At 39.4% G+C, this 15,220-nt stretch overlaps 2 protein-coding genes across 3 annotated transcripts in view; both read left to right on the top strand.

The window, feature by feature from the left end:
* Positions 1-15,220, top strand: part of lpcat1 (lysophosphatidylcholine acyltransferase 1) — a 48,419-nt gene that overhangs the window by 4,894 nt on the left and 28,305 nt on the right. The window lies entirely within an intron of this gene.
* LOC130106547 (protein NYNRIN-like) lies at positions 10,461-13,581 on the top strand. Of its 2 annotated transcripts, XM_056272701.1 has the most exons (3): positions 10,461-10,697; positions 10,743-11,698; positions 12,194-13,581. In XM_056272701.1, exons 1-3 carry the CDS (start codon positions 10,472-10,474, stop codon positions 12,593-12,595), a joined length of 1,584 nt encoding a protein of 527 aa, XP_056128676.1. In that variant the 5' UTR covers positions 10,461-10,471; the 3' UTR covers positions 12,596-13,581. The 2 variants fall into 2 exon arrangements, with proteins under 2 accessions (XP_056128676.1, XP_056128675.1); XM_056272700.1 differs by having other exon boundaries at positions 10,464-11,698; positions 12,194-13,580.

The following is a 15,220-nucleotide window of genomic DNA, read 5'->3' on the forward strand; positions in this document are numbered from 1 at the left end:
TATCGTACAGAACGCACACACACACTCGAGTCAGCATATGATTATCGTGTTTATATTGTTTCACGTTTATATTGAGAAAAACGATATCCACATGCAGGGGGATGCACCAGCAATTTATGCTCGAGGGAGAAAAGGCGCTTCGCTGACAGATGCTTCAGAGACAGATAACGGTGTTCTAAGTTTGCGTTTTCTGTTCTTAAACCGGTCTCCCTCAACGAAACTTAAAGGAAGTATATGTCTCAAAATCATTTTGCTAGAAGATAATTTATCATTTCGGATCACGCGGGGTCCAGCTGCGCTTACCTGCAGTCGTGAATGCAGTGATGGTCAGCTGTCTTGCCTCATTCGACTGTTTGGATTTCATGTGATTTCTCATTGTGGTGATGATATTATAACTCAGATTAATTAATTAATTTAATCAAAAGTAATTCCATTTAGTAAGATCATTTTCAAGTAATTCCAAACTTCGCGAGGCAGACGACAACATTATGTGATCAAACACACACAACTTGTTAACAGACTCCACAGCGTCACCCTGTGCATTTAATTATAATTGCGAGTTAGTGCTTGGGATTTATCATGGATTCACTGCATTTACGGCCAGCAAAGCAACGTAGTAAAATTCAAATAGTATTTTATTTTTCGAATAATAATTACAGATCGAATATTCGAAAATTCGAATATTCGTGCACATCCCTAGTTCAGACCCGGAACGCGCGCTGTGTGAACAAAAGCCAGAACCAATGCCGTATAAGGGGTGTGTCGTAGTGAGGATTCACGAGCCTTTGCAATGACGTAGTTATCGTGCGGCTCAGTTACTCTAGAAGAAAGTTTGTGTTTGTCATCGATACAAGAAAGAACGAAAAAAATGTCTGCAAACTGGACTGAAGTAGAGACCAGTCACATCCAACGTCACGCGTCTTTCCGGAACATACACGGGTTGTGTGTGAACGCGCTCTCTGATTCCGGCAAATCACTGGCAGTGTGAATGAAGCAAAATCAAACGAACCCGGGTCAAATCCCGGGTCACTTTATCCGTGTATAACCCCAGTGATGGGTAGGTTTAGGGACGGGGTTGGGGTAGACCCCGAAGCCGCCGCCATTTAGAATTTCAGCCGCCGCCAGCCAATAATTTCATAAGCCAAATTGAGCCGCCATCTGATAAAGTTTGGCTGAGCCGGCTAGAATTATTTGCATCAAATAATAATTCTATCACATAGAGACATACACACACGAAATATATAAACAATACACGAGATCTATTTTCCCACTGGATTCATAACAGCACAGTCTTGTGCTCGTTGCTACGATACACAGACTTATAGCACTGAACGTGATATTACTGCAGTAACAAACCACCGTTTCCACATTGCTAATTCACGACGCATGCTTCAGTGTATTGAAGTGAAATGTGCAAAACTTTGTCCAAAATAATACTGATAACGGTGTGTGTACTGTTTATATTAAGGCGAGACACGGCAGGCAACATTTATTTATTTGATATTTCATGAATTCTTTAAAACAACTCGTTTCAATTCCCATCCTCATCAATGTATTTTGCATATTTCTTGAAGTTTTTTTTTTATCACTACCCCAAGAATGCATAAAGGTTTTCAAATTGACCCTTATTTTTTTCCTATGGAATTTTTACTCAATCTAGTATAAAATCATTCACAACTGACTGCAAACTGGCATTCAGATCTGCGTCAAACTTCCTACAATCCAATCAATTCCCAATGACAATCTCAAGTCTCATCCTAAATTTTTTTTTCTTGGATATATTTCTATAATAGGGAATAAAATACTATCACAACGTTCGTTTCTTTCATGCCGCCTTTAAATAACATTTCACTACTTTCCTCATGTTGAGACTTAAGAAAAGTCAAGCGTCAAACACCAGTGATAGGATTCAACCACCCCCCAAGTCCTGCTCTTCCTGTTTCTCGATCCTCTCAGCTTTTCCTGTTGTTTGTGGGGAACAGAAAGCAAATACATCAGTTGCTATCAGGCAGGAAATCCACCAGAGCCACTGATTTGATTATAGATTCACTTATCCTCACATTTCAGCAGGTAGAGGGACCCTTTGAAAGGGGACAAGTACGGTCACATTTCATAAATCTGATGAGGTCAGATAATTGGTTACTAGGAAATAGTCCAGTGTCTGATCTCTCTCTCTCTCTCTCTCTCTCTCTCTCTCTCTCTCTCTCTCTCTCTCTCTCTCTCTCTCTCTCTCTCTCTCTCTCTCTCTCTCTCTCTCTCTCTCTCTCTCTCTCTCTCTCTCTCTCTCTCTCTCTCTCTCTCTCTCTCTCTCTCTCTTTTTTTGGTTCCATTAGCCCACCGTTATTTTCTAATATAACCTTCTTAAAAACAGCAGTTTGAAGGATCCAAAATAGGCAGTGATGATTTACCTGATTTCCACATGCATCAGACTCAAAGATAAATGGACCTTTTTGGTATTATGCAAGATCTTTTTAATAGGCATCAGGGTAAGAAACACTATGAAAAAGCACAACATCTATTTATAGTATTTATTAAATCTACTTGCCATATTTGAAATCGGTGAAAGTAGGGGATACCTTTTCTTTGCTGGCTCTTGTAAATGAGAGGAAACTTCTTTAGACATCCGTTCTAGAGAGCTATTGGCATTAAAATGTTATAAGCCTTGCTGACAGTCAAGTGGCAAGCTGGTAAAATCAATGAAGACCAAGAGAAAGATCACAAGTAGGCTTGGAAAAACATTTGCATGAATGCACCATCACGGAAACCCACTCTTGCTCACTCGGGTCTCTGTTGTTTTTGATGGCATTGCTTCATGCACGCTTCGCAACAAGTGTTCCTTTAGTGCTTTTTTACAGTTACGTAATGTATCTTTGAGCAACTATGGTCAAGACAAGCAGAATTCCTCATATTCTCTGTAACTGCTCGAGCTGTAACAATGAGCTTTGTCACTTTACGGTGTCTGTAGGCTTTGTAAATCTTAGTGTGTTTCCTGCAGTGAGCGTAGAGGTTATGTTGTGGTACAGTGGGATCCAGGCAGACAAGCAATGATTATTTCAAAGATCAAATTTGAATAAGGAATAACAAATTTATTCAGTAAATAGTTTATAATAAAATCCAAAGTATTCTACCTAACAGATGAAGATTGTGAAGATAAGAGTATAGAGAAAGAAGGACAAAATAAGTAAGATCTTTGCAGAATAAAAGGAGAGGTAGAAGAGACTATAAGCAGAAGAAGAAGCAGAAGATATCTGTAAGTGTAGGAAAGGCTTACGTCTCACTCAACGATCTGTTGTTGGTCTGTTAAGACAGGTCAAACTGAATTATCCATTGTGTCAGTAATATACGTCTTCCTGCTAAAGGGTCGTGATAGGTCGTCGTGACCGTTGCAACTTGCAAGAGAGACAGAAATAGATGCAGGAGGTGTGGTTTTTACACCTTCTGAAACAAAAGAAAGCAAAGCTTGTACATTTCAAATATCAAATCTTACATTACAAAATAATATTATTGCAGGAAAGGTGCATCTAGTATCACGAATCACAAATTCTGAGAACATCATCACTAATGCAGTACTTGGAAGGGGTCCAATATCTAACAACATGAGTATCAAAATATATCTTGTCATATAGGAACTTTTGCAGAACATTTGAATATAAGAGTCATATCCTCATAAACAGTATTACATTGATAAAATGAAATAGAATAATCATAAACGAGTAATGTATGATAAAAAGAAATGAGATAAATAAAGACATTATCATAAACATTGACCATTTTGGATACACCAGTTGTTAGATAGGAATGCACGATATGTCGGCCACCATATCGGTATCGGCCGATATATGTTAAGTTTTAATGTTATCGTTATCGGTCCGATAAGATTTGGCTGATATCTTAAAGCCGATAAATAATGGATTATTTCTTTCAGCTAAGACACTTTGGATGCGCACTGTTCGCCATGGTGGTTTTGAATTGTTTGAAATACTGTATGATTAGAGTTTCATTTGGTAAGGGAAGTTGGCCATAGGAGTGTACTTACACTGGTTCAAACTAGGCTACTGTACTTTTTTTGTTTCGATTTGTTGAAGTGCTTGGGGCATGGTTTTAATGGTGAGACTTTTGTTTTTGTAATCAGGGCTCTCAAAAATTAAATAAAAATTCGGATTTAGATTTATAGGCCAATATATCGGCTTTCAAATATAAACAATTATTGGTTAGCAATATCGGCCAAAATGTTCATATCGGTGCATCCCTATTGTTAGAGATAATGATTGATGGTGATCCGAAGGGAACGTGGAGTAAGCAAGAGCTGTAGGATCTCCTCAACCGTACGTGTCTGTGTGTGAAGTGCTCACAGCGAGAACTGATCTTAGTTGATGCTCTCTAGAATGATTTACAAGAGTCATTTGCCTTGTAAACATGCATGAATGAGATGGCATGGCAAACAGTGTGTCTTAGATGACAGAGATGCATGGCAAACAGTGTAATTGACCAAGACAGACCCAACAGCTTCCTGCTCTCTTGTCTCCACACACTCTTTTATTGGTATAATGTGAAAGTTTACAAAGCAGATTTGGGTTCTGGCTTAGTTAAAGCTGCAGTCCGGCGTTTTTCCTCTTTGTCGCCATCTCTGTTCGAAATCTGCAATTGCAGTAATTCGCGGAATTATCAACTTTACGTGAGTTGTACTTCAACACCCTCGACACCGCCGCACAGCGCGGATGAACAATGTTTGAGGAGAGTGTGCAGCTGTCAATCACCCTGCCGGTGTGGATACTGTCATTCAGAATCACGGATTATTCTTTTTGGACGTATGACCAACATAAGAATTTTCACAGGAAAATGACATCTGAACTAGTAAGAAACATCCACTTTTGTTCTGGTTCTGACATTGCAGGAAATCGCGCTGATTAAATCTAACAATCGCTTATCATCACGCAAAAACTGTGCAAATTATACTTTGTTCTCAAATTGTTAATGTTAACAACGTAAGCAAGCATTGCGTGACTACATGTAATGTCCTTCCGATATGTTTCCTTGTTTTCGCATGGGTCCGGTTGCAGTCTCTTTTTTTCTGTAGCCACTCCGAAGTCCGAACGAAGTCTTTTGCATGTTACAGCGGGTGAATCTCTAGTTGGCACTGGTGATTGTCGTTTGAACCTTTCTGGATCCGCCATCAAATTAATACGTTTAATTATATCAAGTGCTGTGAGAAAAGGCTATAAATCTCCACCTCCAACATCCTCACACACAATATAGCCTACTAGCCGAGACTCCTTCTTTATGTGTACAGATGTGACATAATGACGCAAAGACATGCTCGAATCTCCGGCGGAAATCCACCAGTACCACTGGAATTAAAAACATTATTGCAAGCTTACCGCTTTGAATCGAGCTAAGGCAAGCAGAGAGTTTTGAACACTGGCTGGTTATGTATTTTCTCAAATATGTATTTTGGATAATTTTTAACACAAAAAAAGCTACGGACTGCAGCTTTAAATGATCATCTGGGAGTCATTGAGTTTTATAAGGGCCTCAAGCTCCTACAATGCTTAGCCCCTACCTATATTACATAGTCTGACAAGTGAAGTCTGTTGACTTAAATGTTTCTTGAGCACCAAATCAGCATATTAGAACTTTTTTCTGAAAGATCATGACACTGGAATTTTTTTTTACCATTACAGGAATAAATTACATTTTAAAATATATTCAAATAGAAAAGTTATTTTAAATTGTAATTGAAGATTCAAAATTTCATCTTTTAATATTATTTCATTATTAAATATTATGTATTTGTATTATTATTCTTTATTAATATTCATAATCAGTTGTATTATCTTATGAAGTTTCAAAAGCATGAGTTTGAATGCATGAGGGGCTATAGATAGCATGGGTCCATGGGATGATCATATGTCAGACAGGGAGAAGATATATTTTGCTTAGAGGGTGTGTACAATGTAACATGTTCCGCTGATGTGAGTGTATCACAGATGTAAACAACAAGGATAGTTCTTAATATGGAAGTGAATTGTGACATGTTAAACATAACGTATACGTATGACATACGTTCTAATTTTAAGAAGCTCAGAGCAACATGTTTTGTTACCTTACAAGGAAGCTGTAAGACTCTCTGTGATGTATAAAAACTCAATCTTACTGTACTACCTCAGAGAAACACGGAAACGCATTGACCTGGCATGAATACAACATCTTGAAGTTTCTCTCCTGACATATAAGAATAAAATCTTTCTTGGCAAGATAACTGGTGTCCGGTCCCGTAAATCAAATAATAACGGGGAAACAAAAGAGGCTTTAATTCCAAGTCTACATTTGGCGTCACGAAGAACAGGATTGCATCTTCAGGCATTTGTCTCAATCATTCAAGGTAAGACTTTTTCTATTCTAAATAATTCCAAGTCTGCCTGATGATTAGACATTGACTGAAACTGCTTAAAAGAACTGTGTTATTTAAAGTACCAGTTGTTTTGCCAATGAATATATGTGTCAGAAAAAAAAAATAATAATAATAATAATAATAATTAGAATTTGATGTGGCTAATTTGAGTTGCTCTGGTCAGTAAACCTCTGAATATTGAATGATGCTGGGGAAGTCTTTTTCATTTTTGAAAAAACTTTAGAAAGTGGATCTTTTTTAGAAAAAAGACCATCTTAGTCAAATTTTGGAAAAAGCTGTAAGGCGATTTAGCAATTAGCTTGTAAGGTGGTTGGAATATTGGGAAACTGCGATAAAGGGCAGATTTATCTCTAAAATATATCCAATACACGAAGAATCGTTTCAGAAGAAGACGAGGATAGTTTGACAAGCAGTGATTTATAGCGGTTTACAGTGGCGGGTCTGTGCTTGAAGTTAGTACAGTGCAGTATTAAAAAAAATACAATAAACCCTAAAACGTAAATACGCAGAGGATTGAACCCTTAGAAGAAGGGTATCAATGGAATAGAAGCTAAAATTGCATGCATTCTGATTTTGACAAGAAAGCTGTTCAGTGTTTGGAGGAAAAGACTGATCTGAGAGCAACTTTAAAATACATATATATATATATATATATAAATTGATCTGAGTTAAGACAAACAAAAAAAGGAAAACAGAAATTATTAGAGTTGTTTTTTGTTTTGTTTCCCCAACCCCTTCTTTGTTCTTTGAGAAATTAGAGCAGGTGGAGGGAGAAAAAGCAGAGTGAGGGAAGCAGAGAGCCCCTCCCTTTGGAATTCACTCCCCACACACACTCACTCACAAAAATAGCCCTGCTGTTTGAGCACACAGACACAGAGTGACAAATTATTTTCAATGGCAGAAAGTGGATTTAACAGCAGAACAATATCTGCTTGGTACTTAGAAAGAAAACAGAAAAAGCAAGCTAAGTTTTTGAAAAAAGGACTGGACATTAACACATCTCTTGATGTACAGTTAAGCTGGCTTGAGTCCCAAAAGGACTCTATCAAGTCAAAAGTATTTCCAATCCTCGCCGCACATTGGATTTTGAAACAAGGTGGAATTTGTTGCGGTTTCAATGGGTGCCCAGTCCCACTTGTTGAAGCAATGAAGCCTCAAATTGAAGCATATAACAAACTGAACAAAATTATGTCTATTAAATGTTCAGATGGAGAAAATACAACCAATGACGATTCATTTGATCCAGATTGGACAAATATAATAACTGAAGCTGAAAAGAAATATTCACAAGCACCAGTGAAATCTGCAACAACTGTAACGCCTCCTCCTTACAACCCAAGTTATCCAATTTTGCCTGAACAATATACAAATTCATCTAAACCTCTGACACAGCCTCAAGCTTTGAGATCAACTGGAGGCCCAGTTGACAAAATGTATATTGCATCTGCACAAGCAGCTCCGGTAATAACAAGATCTAAAACAGTTCAGCCAAACAGAGACATGCTCCGATGTACACCAGCTCGGAATTATGATTCTGACTGGGGTGATGAGACAAGAGATGACGACATGATCACAATTGACAAGATCGGTCCTGAATTTTCTTCACCTGTAATTAAAAGGGAAGGATCTGAAATGATGACAGAAGAGAGACCATTCACACCAGGAGAACGTCAAGCCATTCTCACAGCCTTGCCTCCTCTGAAGAGACAAGATCCAAACACAGAGTTTTGGCGAGAATTAGACTCATTGATTGAAGCACATCAAATGTCATTAAGAGACATACACACCATTGTGAAAGCTAAAATCCCAAGAGACAGATGGGAACGCTTGCCAGCTTCGATAACAACCGCCCAATGGATAGATTTGTGGGTTGATAGCCAGGGACGACCCCTGGGTCTTTGGCAAGCATTAGATGTGTTCCGAAAAGAAATCCAGGAAATCTTGGGCAGTGGTAAAATTCCTTTCACATTAGTGACATTGATTAAGCAAAAGGATGATGAATCTCCAGATGAATATGCTCTACGTAAGTGGAATGCTTATGAGAGATGGGCTCTCTGTGCCAAGAAACAACCTGACAGAGATGATGTACAGTTCACTGACACACTTGTGGATGGACTTAGCGCAAAATACCAACAAGCCTTATCACTTGGAGTCAACCCAGGTGAGACATTTGACCAAATTATGCAATGGGCTGGCCGCTTAGAGATGGCTATGAGATCAAATAAAGAAGAAGGAAACAAGCCATATCGAAGAGGAGTGGCAACAGCTCAATACAACAAGGACACAAAGAATAGGGTGATTTTCTGCAGCAACTGTGGAAAGCGTGGACACTCCAACATAGATTGTTGGGCTAAAGGAGGTGGAGCAGAAGGTCAAGGTCCATCATTTAGACAGGTCAGTGCAAAAAACCATAATGAAACCCCTCAAGGGAAGACATGGACTGAAGCACAAGTCCGTCAGCTCATTGAGGGAATTATGCGTCCGCAATAGGAATCAGCGGCCCCCTGTATTAGTAAGAAAAGAGACAATCGCCTTTTCGTCAATGCATTAATAGGGGGCCACCCATGTGACATCCTGGTTGACACAGGAGCAGCTATTTCAATAACAGATCTGAACCTACCTACAACAGATGAAACTATGGAAGTTGAAGGAGTTGGAGGAGGTATCACAAAATTTCGCAAAAGTATTCAAGTTCCACTGCAAATACATGAAGATGAAGTCTTATGGACATCTTTCTGGGTTGGGCCGAATTCACAAGGAAGCCTTATTGGCATGGACATTCTTCCATTGTTGAACATGATCATATTCACTGACAGTCGTCAAATCGCTACAACTGCTGGGATAATACCACACGAAGATCGCACATGTAATCTAAGGTCTGTTGGTACAGCAAAACCAATTATCAGAAACTGGAAAAAAGACGGTGTGTGGGGTCTTCTGTGCAGTTTATATCCAGATGTTTGGGCTAAACACAAATTGGATTGTGGCAAAGCCAACATTGATCCCATTGTTATTGAGGGACCGATACATGCCCCTCATAAACAATACCCCATCCGACCTGAAGCAAGACGAGCCGTGGAGGAGATAGTGGCAGACTTGGAAGCTGAAGGAATCATCAGACAAACTTCATCTACCACTAATAGTCCTGTCTGGCCTGTCAAGAAATCTGATAACTCATGGCGATTAACCATTGATTACACAAGACTTAACAGTGTAACACCAAAACCGCATCCTATTGTGGCCAATCCTGCCACCATTCTGAATGATATTCCAGGAAATGCTAAAATTTTTACGGTACTGGATGTACTGTCGGCTTTCTGGTCTATACCTATAGACAAAAGATCTCAAGAGAAATTAGCCTTTACAGTGGGGGCAAAACAATATGTTTGGAACAGACTCCCACAAGGTCTTAATCTTTCTCCTGTTGTATTTCATAGAGCTTTGGACCAGTTCTTAACGGAGCAAAAAGCTGAAATTGAGAAATCAGGAAGTGTTTGCCTCCAATATGTTGATGACTTGTTAATTGCAAGCCCAGATGAAAACAGCCATGTATTTGCTCTGAATGTTGTCCTACAAGCCCTTAGGAAAGGGGGATTCAAAGTTAACCCCGACAAAGCACAGCTGGCCAAATCCAAGGTTATCTATTTGGGCCAAGAAATATCTGTGGAGGGAAGGAGAATGACAACAGAGCGTGTAGAGGCATTACGACAACTTCCAAAACCTCTAACAGTTACAGGAATGCGGAAGGTGATGGGACTTTTCAACTATTGTCGTCAGTATATACCTGATTTTGCTAGCATCACCAGCCCCCTCATCGACCTGTACAAGGGAGGAAAGCCTGGAGTGGAACAGATAAACTGGACACCGGAAGCTGAGGAAGCGTTTACTTCTATGAAAGAAAAACTGACTTCAGCCCCAGCTTTGGGACTTCCTGACGGACGGTTGCATTTTCATTTGTGGACCAGGGTAGGAGATGAGACGTATTCAGCAGTACTGTGTCAAAAACCAGGTGATCGATACAGACCAGTTGGTTACTTTTCCTCAAAGATTCCTGTCACTATGATTGGGCAACCACGATGTATACAAGCCCTCGATGGTGCCACATGGGCAGTGGATGCTGTTGAGAATCTGATAGGAGCACAAACTATAATATTGCACACTCCACACAGTATAGTGACACTGTTGAACAACACGAACATCAAAACCATAACTGATGCAAGAAGAGCAAAATGGGAAGCAACTTTGTTGAACAAGGATTTAAGAGTGGAAATCATCAGGGACACGTCTCTTAACCCTGCAACAATGATGCTGGAACCACATGAGGGAATACCACATGAGTGTGAAAAACAAGTAGAAGAAGATAGTCTTGGTCCAGTTAATCCAATCCCTCTTGAAAACCCAGACAAAGAGTTATGGGTTGATGGATCCAGTTATTATGTTGATGGAAAACGACATACTGGATGGGCTGTAGTGAAAGGAGATGGAACTGTTGTAAAGAAAGGAGCCCTTTCTGGGAAATTTTCAGCGCAAGTAGCTGAACTTATAGCACTTACAGAAGCCTTTGAACTATCAGAAGGAGATCGAGTCAACATCTATACAGATAGTCGTTATGCTTTTGGCGTGGTCCATGACTACCTGGCTCTGTGGAAAAGACGTGGACTTATCACTAGCAGTGGGAGCGAAATACAACATGCTTCCATAATTCGTCGTTTGATTACAGCATGTTACTTACCCCGAGAAGCAGCCGTGATCAAAGTAAAATCACATCAATCTGACAAGTCCAAAGAAAGTCAAGGAAACACGGCAGCGGATGCAGTAGCTAGAGAAGCAGCTCTACTTCCTCTTACTCCTGTTACCTTGGTAAAGGAAAACAGCAAGGATAATCCTGAGCTCCATCTTCTGTCATATCAACTGGAGACAGATGAAGAGAAAGAACAATGGATAAAAGCGGGAGCGAAAGAGGATGATCAAGGTATCTGGAGAATTCCAACAGGACAAGTGGTGATGCCTATCGGAACAAGAAGAGAACTAATGCAGCTGTATCATGGAAAGGTACATGCTGGAGCAAAAGCAATGAAATCTCAAATCAGTGAGACTTGGTGGTGGCCAAGAATGATGAGAGACATTGATGATTACTGTAGGAGATGCTTGATATGCCTCAAAGCAAATGTGGGAAAATCTGTAAAGGTGCGAATGTCACATGCACCCAGACCAACAGGTCCATGGACACACCTCCAAATTGATTTCACAGGACCTTTATCACCCAGTGGAGGGTATCAATACATACTTGTAATCATGGACAGATTTACTAGATGGGTGGAAGCATTCCCTACAAAAACTTGCACTGCTGAAGCGACAGCACGAGTAATGGTGGAAGAAGTTTTTCCTCGCTGGGGTCTTCCATATGAACTTGATTCTGACAATGGAACTCACTTCACTGGAAAACTGATGAAGGAAGCAATGAAATTGATGGGAATTAAACAGAAATTCCACATTCCCTATAGGCCAGAAAGCTCGGGCATGGTGGAGAGAATGAATCGATCATTGAAAACCGCACTTACCAAAGCCATTCTGCAAACTGGTCAAGGTTGGCATAAGTTATTACCTGCTATTCTGTGGAACTTGAGAGCAACTCCAAACCGAGTTACAGGACTAACCCCTTTTGAACTAATGACTGGAAGAGCAATGGTTCTACCCCCTGATGCTCCGCCACCTGCGGGAACAGGAGGAGACTCTACTTTGTTCCAAGAAAAGTTACGACGCTATCTCGCAATGCTAGACAAAGCTACTAAAGACAATAATAAGAAAGTGCGAGAAGCTCAACAGCAATGGGATGAAAAACACACCACTACTGACATTCCACACATTCCCGAGTTAGGCAGTTTTGTTATGATCAAACGAATTGCTAGGAAAGGTTTAGAGCCTAGATGGGAAGGACCATATGAGATACTCCTAACTACTGATACAAGTGTTTGTCTCAAAGGGAAGGGTGTAGGAACAGATAGATGGTATCATTGGTCACAAGTTAAACCTTGCTTAGTGAATGAACAAGATGATAATGATGGCTTATGGCCTGAGATTGAGCAATGTTCATCCATTAGTTTTAAAGATTGGGAACAAAGAAGTGATGTTAATTATTTCTCTGCTTCCATTTCAGGAATCAATTCCATTGACATTGATTAGAAATGGTTGCAAGTTATTCTCGATACCCAACGACGATGGTATGCTTATTTTTAATTTTACTTGGCATTTATCAAGAAAGCCAAGCCTTATGGACTCCTCGAGTTCAAGAAATCACTCGGAATGCAACTCTGAAATCTGGCCAACATTTTACTCTACCCTTTATTTCCAAATGGGGATTATGGGATTGGGTGCCACACAATGATAAAGACCTTGCTAAATATCGCAAGGACGTCTTTGGAGGATGTAACTTTTACCACCAATGTTACAAAAGCAGAGTAATTTGGCCGGTAAAAGACGGGGGGTATACTGGTAGTGCTCAAAGACGAGAAATTTGTTCCAAAGAACAATGTGAAGTTATAGGGTTAAACCTCATAACGTCTACTAATGTGGAAATTAATTTAGTTCTGAATCGTACCCACATGCTTACAATATGGGATTCATTGACCCAAGGGTGTATTTATCCCATAGTGTTGCCATGTGAAGGGTTTCTGAGGGATGCTTCCTCAAGAACAACAAGATTCAAGGGAAATTATGTACGAGTATGGCATTCAGAAGATGAGAATGAATATTGTGAGACTGAACTAGAAACTGGGGAAATCGGAAGGTGTTTTTATCTTTCTGCGGTAAAGTCAAACAAAGCTCAAACATGCCCAAATACAACTATTGCACCAGCTCATGGTATTTTGTTGGCAAAAGAAACCAAAACCTTAATAAATGAAGCCCATATGGTGCGACAACGAATTAATTATAACTTGAACTCTCTTCTTACAGTTTTTGATCAGTCTTATTGTGGTAATTTTACACAAATAAGAAGTTGGTTGGACAAAGAAGTTAAATATTATACCTCTAAAAATCGTCTGAGTAGTAAAAATCGTAAAACTCGAAGTATATGGGGAGACATAGCGGGGGTATTTGGTTCTGTCAATTCAATTAGTAATACTGCTCAAATGAATCAACTAAGCGAGTATACTCAGTGGGTGGGGACAATGTCTGGGAAAGGACTCACTGAGGCTCTTCAGGGTTCTCTACATATTATAGCAGCGGGTCAGCATCTTAATGATGCTGCAAAGGAATTAGCAGATGCATTAACAAAATCGTCTAATTTTGAGACACATCGTGCGGCGTGTTTATTTTTAGCTCAGAATTTAAAGGATCAAATGGTAGAAGATATTCAAGTTATTCGAATGGGACAAGTTCCTGAGCGAATAGCAGAATCTTTGTTAGTGGTTTTCGGTAATCAACTTAATTTGACCTGCTAAACATATTCCATTAGTTAAAATCGCTATTAATGAAAATTCGTTGTCAGGTTCTGGAATGTTACCTTTGATTATGATATGGCCTCAATATGGGAAGCGCAATGTTATGACAGTCAGGCAATTCCAATCAATGGGTGTTAGACAAGGAAATTCAGTAATTAGATTAGGAAGGAATGGATATTGGGCTGACGGCGATACACCAATGATTTCTACCACAGACTGTTGTGTTGAGGAACATGAGTGGGTAATTTGCTCATGCTCTACAATGTTTAGTCTGTCTCTTAATGGTTCTGCTGTTTGGGAAGTAGTTCCTTTAGATCAAGCCACAGGTGCATGGCAGGTGTCAGAAGCACAGTGGTGTATATTACATGATGGAATAAGTGAAAATATGATATACGGGGGAAAGTTGTGTCCAATTCCTCCTGATCCATTTTGCCTTGAGATTCTCTATCCTCTTCACTTGGGTGGAATTCATGTTCCACATGTGCAATTGTTGCAGATAGAGCCACAATGGTGGAATAATGATCTAGTAGAAGAACGGAATTATGAACTCTTTGAAATGGTTAGAAGAGTTAAAAAGAGTGTAAAAGCAGCTCAAGAGGAGGGAATTCAAGCAATGGGTCATGTTATTGTAGCAAATGGAGTAGCTAAATTAATGTCTGAGAGGAAACTACCACGAATCCTAGGGAATTTATCATGGTCAGATTGGATAGTTTTGACTATGGTAGGAGTTTTTGTGTTCATGCTAATAATCCAAGTCCTTATATGTGTTACTAGAAGGAAAAGTACCAAACCTGTCAAATTGATTATTTCTAACCAAATGGATAGAACTAAGAATGGGACATACAGCGTGAAATAAGAGATTTTACACATTCTACGCTACCTCACAAACAATGAACATCCGTTTACTGATTTTCAACCCCAAGGGATAGGATCCTTTAACATCAACGTTTATTTTAATTTCTTGTTTTGGTTCGGAACTGGAGGATTTAATTAATTAACGAGTTAATTAATTAATGAGTTCAGGCACGGACAGAAGACTTTTTAGTTTTTCTTTTCTTAGATGATTGGGGTTCATTTTAAATGCATACACATAGATATTAAAATACACATAGTATACGGGGACATATCATGGGTTGGGGTTTTGTTCTTTGTTTTGTTTTTTTTCTTTTCCTTTTTCTTTTTCCATTCTTCTGTTCTTTCTGTCTATTTTCTTGGTCTGCTATTTCTTCTCCTCACTATCACTTCTATAGGTTGGCCACCTGGGAATGATGGTGTGGAACTGACGGCCGTAGTTCCAGTGGAGGGAAATGAAGATTCAAAATTTCATCTTTTAATATTATTTCATTATTAAATATTATGTATTTGT

This window comes from Rhinichthys klamathensis, unplaced genomic scaffold (genome assembly GCF_029890125.1).
Source record: "Rhinichthys klamathensis goyatoka isolate OS25496 unplaced genomic scaffold, OSU_Roscu_1.1 h1tg000343l_1, whole genome shotgun sequence".
NCBI lineage: Eukaryota > Metazoa > Chordata > Actinopteri > Cypriniformes > Leuciscidae > Rhinichthys > Rhinichthys klamathensis.

Coding starts and splice junctions, on each gene's coding strand:
- LOC130106547 (XM_056272700.1), top strand. CDS start 10,472: ATGATTGGGCAACCACGATGTATACAAGCCCTCGATGGTGCCACATGG. Junction 11,699..12,193: donor GTGGAGGGTATCAATACATA/CTTGTAATCATG, acceptor GCAATGCTAGAC/AAAGCTACTAAAGACAATAA.